The sequence below is a fragment of the Aplysia californica genome, unplaced genomic scaffold, assembly GCF_000002075.1.
Source record: "Aplysia californica isolate F4 #8 unplaced genomic scaffold, AplCal3.0 scaffold00261, whole genome shotgun sequence".
NCBI lineage: Eukaryota > Metazoa > Mollusca > Gastropoda > Aplysiida > Aplysiidae > Aplysia > Aplysia californica.
Window position 1 is genome coordinate 456329 of NW_004797531.1, and position 5835 is coordinate 462163.

At 36.9% G+C, this 5835-nt stretch overlaps 1 protein-coding gene across 5 annotated transcripts in view; it reads right to left on the reverse strand.

Annotated features, from left to right (window-relative positions):
• Positions 1–3214: 3214 nt before the first annotated feature.
• The window catches only part of LOC101855266 (acyl-coenzyme A amino acid N-acyltransferase 2), a 27193-nt gene continuing 24572 nt past the window's right edge, over positions 3215–5835 (reverse strand). For all 5 annotated transcript variants that reach the window (XM_005100810.3, XM_013083906.2, XM_005100808.3 and 2 more), the window contains one exon: positions 3215–3661. In XM_005100810.3, coding sequence (XP_005100867.1) covers positions 3552–3661 — 110 coding nt within the window. In that variant the 3' untranslated portion in view covers positions 3215–3551. The remainder of the gene's footprint in view (positions 3662–5835) is intronic.

Here is a 5835-nt window from a genome sequence, read left to right on the forward strand (position 1 = left end):
TTGCACAGGTGATGATTCTCCAGCATGTGACCATTAGAGCAAGTTTGTATCATGTTGAGCTCAACTGTCAATAAGGATCACCCACCTAGCAAAAGTATTCCACAAGACAACTGTTGTGCCTTTGCATGAGAAGATAGCGAAGGTTGTAGAATTTTGATTGTGACAAGAGGGGAGACAGAGAGAAGAAACCATCGCCTTGGCTCAACACTTCACATATTGGAAAAAAATGCTGGAACACAAAAAACTAGACTAGAAAGTCAAAAGCAGTTTCCATTTATTTAATCAAAGCTATGTTCAAATACAGAGCTAGCAGTGTTAATCCGGGACCGATAAGGCACAACATGATGACAGTGATGACCAACACGACATCAGTGAATTTCACAGAAAATATTCTATCATCATGGCAAAGTAAAGCATCTTAATCCAAATATTGAGCACACAAAATAATAAATCATAGATGATTACTAAGATACAAATATATATATATAATCATCTGACACATGTCTTCATTGTAGACAGCAAAAGACAACGGTTGAGACTGTAGAATTAAACAAATTTTACACCCGTCTTCATTGACCATTTTAATTTTCATACAGTAAATATTTACTTTTCCCTCAGTCTACTGCACAGCACATTTTAATACATCTTCCTACGTACATTCCTTGATTTGCAAAAATTCATTTCACGAAATTGTTTAACACTCCAATCAAATTAACCAATCAGCACAGAAAGTCATTTTTGTTAGAATTAAAAAGAATAATATATGAGAGTAACAAGTCTACTGAAGTAATATTTGTTTCATTTTAACACGCCGCAAATCTTATGTTTCCTTTAGCTTAGTATTAACTTACAACAATGCATGTGAATGCAATAGAATTTGTGTTTTCACTAGCCCACACACACCAGAAAAGATTACTTTTTATCCCAGTGAGAATACTGTCCATAGCAACCTACTTAGGGAACCTAAACTATTGGGTAAACGGGAAAGATCAGGAAAACGTAGCTCTTTTTTAAGAGCATCCGAGCAAAGGTATGAATGGGGAACCATGATCGCCGATGTCTGTCGCAGATCTGGCACTGGATGATGATGATGATGATGATGATGATGTGAATACTTTGGTTACAATGCCATTTGCAAAAGATTTAGTTACACAAGTATAAATTAAAAATTATACACATAAATTAAAGTACATTAAAGCACCACAAATTCTTTTTCATATTATTGTAAGAACAAATTCAAAATGGCACATGTGTATTCATGGTATAATGATACAGTAGTCTCCATCTAAACGCACACCGTACAAAGCGACGCTCCGCTCAAACACATGCTTTCGTCATATGACAGGCTTTTAACTATAAAACGTAAATGTACAAATGCAAGGTCACTTCCTCTAAATTGCACGCTTCGATACGTGAAACACAATGATAGGTAAAGCTTAACAAAGTGAAATTTTTGCTACAACCTACACAGCCTGTACAAGACAAGTCTAGACAACTGGATATTTGGCGAGAATGCTCCTCAGGCAGTACAAAGAGAGTGATGGAGACCATTTGCACATCCAATTGTCTACGGACACATAGGTCTCGAATTGGGAGTGGGAGTAACTGAAATGTCTTTTGATTGGTCACTCAAAATGTGTCGCTTGGAAAGCCCTGTGGCTGAGCACTCTTCCCCCTATGACTACCACTAACAGTAACACCAACAGTTTCCCCGACATGTTAGTGTACATCAGTAGGGCAGGTTGGTCTTTTCGCTTTTTTTCCACCCCTCAATCAACGTCTTTTGTAATCATTAACACGCAATCAGGGAATCCTTTATAAAACAGTCACATTTCATCTCGTTATCAGCGAAAGCAACCCTCCATCCCATAAGGGAGGTCAGTAGTTCTCTAGAATATAAAGAAATGAGAATGCTATGTCTCTTTTCCCCTCTGCACAGGTTCACATAAATACACGCTCAGTGTATGTAAATGGACACTTAGGAGCCCTCCCGAGCACTATTTTTAGGTGGAGACTACTGTAGGATCCAACATGACCTGATGATGACCTTTAAACATCCAAGGAGAAAGAGAAGTTAAAGGTCTTGCATGGTAAAGAGAGTAATGTAAACGAAATAATAATAAACAACTTATAATAATGATCACAAATGTAACAACCCATAACAGACAGCAGATCCTTTCCCTTTTCTTATCTACCTGAACACATGGTTAGTTGGTTAAACCCTCTTATGGCTTTGCTTGTGACCTTCAAACTTTATTCTTTTTGAACAAAATTTTGCCCCTGTGGTTTTATGCACCTCGCATAATTTAGCAAAATTTGATCATTTTTTGCATAATTTCTGATCATTTTCCTTTATCATTCTTTGCTAAAATTAACAGAATCGTATAATTTCACATTTTTGGGCTCAGTTTGCATAATTTCATAATTTTTTTTGCATAAAACGACAGGGACAGAAAATTTTCCCCAAAAATGAGCACTTGTAGTCCATTGGGTCAGTGTCAATGTCAGGGTTTAAGTATAACTGTCTTGATTTTCTTGCTTCTCTGGCAACCTCTTCTTTACTTTACAAACTTTGTTTTTCTCAAAAACAATTCAACATGATATACTTAACGCCTTTGTGATCGGTTAAGACCGAGGATTTCCCAAACATCTACATCAAAGCGGCAATCTTTCAAAGTAGTCTTCAGAGGGTCTCTATAACCTTACATATATATTTTTTTAAAAATTGATTTGTGGGGGCAATAATATCTGCCTTCCACATACCAATTCAGAGTAGAAAATAACTTGTTGGAGCCGTTATTTTTGCTACAAATTTAGACCAAGTCTCTCTCATCCAAGTTGGATTTTTTCCAGGTTCAGAAAATACAAGAGGCTTTTATCCCCTCAAAAACTTCAGCGTCTCATCTTATCTGTCCCCGTCGTTTTATGCAAGAAAAATTCTGAAATTATGCAAACTGAGCTAAAAAATGTGAAATTATGCAATTCAGTTGATTTTAACAAAGAATGATAAAGAAAAATAATTAGAAAAATGCAAAAAATGATCAAATTTTGCTAAATTATGCGGGGTGCATAAAACCAAGGGGACAGTCTTGTCCCTCTAACGAATCCTCTGCAGGCCTCTCAGACAGGACGTTTGTAGTTATAACATCCTGTCAAAAACAACAGTAACGTCTACTAAACCTCTCCATGGTGTACGAGTGTATTTTTTTTCAACTTTTTCTTTTCACACACTAAATTTTCTTTGAAATTTGGAGCCAGTTCAGGTTCGCCCTGACAGGCAAGATCTAAATAGCCCTCCTCCTCTCCTAAATTATCTCAGCTGTGTCTATGGAGGCACAATACATTTAAAATAAATCAATCAGCAGTTCAAACTCTGTTTAGGACATGCATGTTTTACATGACACCAGGATCAAAACCATCCAGAAAAGCCAACAGCCAATGACAGGCTTACAATGACTTAACAGTCAACAGATGTACTGAGTAATGCTGCTGAATATTCCATCGTATTTGTTCTAAAATCCACCTTACTTTTGACATGCATTGCCTTGCTTTCACCTTGGCTGAGTCAAATTTCTGTTTAGAAAATTAAGTATCTTAGGCCAGCTGTCAGCTTGGGCATGAGCGTGCAGTTTTGGGTCGCCTCCCCACAACATGTACATTTCTGAAAAAAAAAAAAAGAGAATGAAAATTGACCAATAGTCTGCTAATTTTCAAAATTTTCACCATAATATTTGGTAAAAACAATTGCTTTCTGCAGGTCTGACAACTTTGGAAAATGCAAAATAGGGAAAGTCATCGTGGCGCGCTGTGTGCCAGGTCATATTCCTGTCACACTTAACTTATTCATATTCATTTAATATATGTGTTTATGGCCAACGAGGCAACATCGAGTCGGGATCAAATAAACGTAGTGTGCAAGGTTTACTTGAGCATTATATGTAGCTGAACCACCAAACAGTAAAGGACGCGCGGCTAATCTGGATATTTTAGGTAACACACAAGTTCCGGTATCGACAATTTCATTCGTCATTTTCGTGCAAATAATTGTAATAATATTATAATATAGCGCGGCTCCAAAATCGGGAAATCAAGACTGTTATCAGGAAGTCGGGAGCAGCACATCTGATTCCGGAAGTTCCCGACAAATTGAGAGGGTTGGCAGGCCTGCTTTTCAGCCATATTCTTTACGTATTATGTCCAATATAAATAAACTTTACATTACTTAAATCCCTTAAAAAGTGAATGTAATGAACGAAAAGAATGATTTACACAGGTCAGGTATGTTTTAGACATGGCTTTTAAAGAGTTAAAATTATAATAACTGTGACTCCAGACTTCAGAAAACGAATGGTATACTATGTTACAGTCGAGAGTAAGTTTTCAGCTGAGTACATTATACCAAGGTTTTACTGTACTACTCGTTGTCTTGCAATGCATCATACCCTTCAATCTTGAGGAGAGGAGAAGCAACAATTATATTTTGACTTCAGATACATCTGCTCTCACGTTCCCCTCACTGTTTCATTGAAGTACTCTGATCAGTGATCGCCTCTACATTTGTATTTTCACTTTAAGAATCAATCGTTGTCTAAACCACTGTGAACATCTGACGATACATATATGTGCAACCCCCCCCCATGAGCAAAAGCAACGATAATCCCTTGGGTTATTCATACTAATCTATAACATTCTCTGTTCATTTAGTTACGCAGTTATCGCTTATACTAGAAAAGGGACCAGGATGGCATCCCGATGCTTTTGGACGTACAATACATTTCGAATAAATTTGTTTTCAAAATGATATTATGCATACAGATAATAGAAGCTTTAAGTGATTAATAAAGTGAGAACGACCCCCCAAAAAAGTAGAACAGTCTCGACAAGCTGTTCAGATGTATTAAACCCAGGAAGCATTTTTGTCAGGTGTCTCGCGCGTTCATGTGGCCTTGTCATCCAGTTGCGAGCGCCGTAAAACGCTTACTACTACAAAAAAAGAAGAGAGAGAGAGTACATAATTAAACTGTATCTCATTCTTTTAACAACTGCACATGAGTTGTAATATATCTTTTCTTTCTTTATTTTTATTTATTTATATATTTTTTTAAATATTCAGAACAATTTGAATTTAGACAAAAATATTTCTTGAGCACATACCGAGATAGGTCAGATTTAAAATATTGCAATTTGAGCATCCCAACTCCCCACCCCATCCCTCCCCCTCTACAAATTTAGGATTAGTATAAAATTATATGTCCGCTCGTCTCCAAAGTGGAAAATGGATAAATATTAGTTCTTAACTGTGCTACTTTAGAGGATGAAATTTAACCTAGTAAGATCAGATCAGAAAGAAAAAGCCAATCAGCATTTGAAAATAGGTAAGTCTAGACCAACTTTAAAAAAAAAGAAAATTTCCTTATAGGATGATATTAGACACTCTTCATGTGGGTGGTTGGCGGGTGCTCTGGTGTGGTTTGCTCCTTCTTTCCTCTTAAACATCTATCGTCCTTATCTCTCCTCCTCCTTTTTTAAAATGTTTATTGTTACTCTCTTGTAACAGCTCTAATCTTCGGCACTTATATGACCTTATTGTGTTGCAAGTGCCGTAAAACTCTTTACTAAACTAAACTAAGACACTCTTCCTGTACACATAACATCAATTCTCGCTCTATGCGGTTGAGGTTCTTCGATATTAGTTAACCCTATTTGTACGTCGTGTTTTACTATCCTATCCATACGACGTGGGGGGACTCTGTGCCACCACTTAACCCTATACGTACGTCGTGTCTCCAACTTTCCAAAGAAGAAATTTACTCGTTAATCCGATCCGTACGCTTT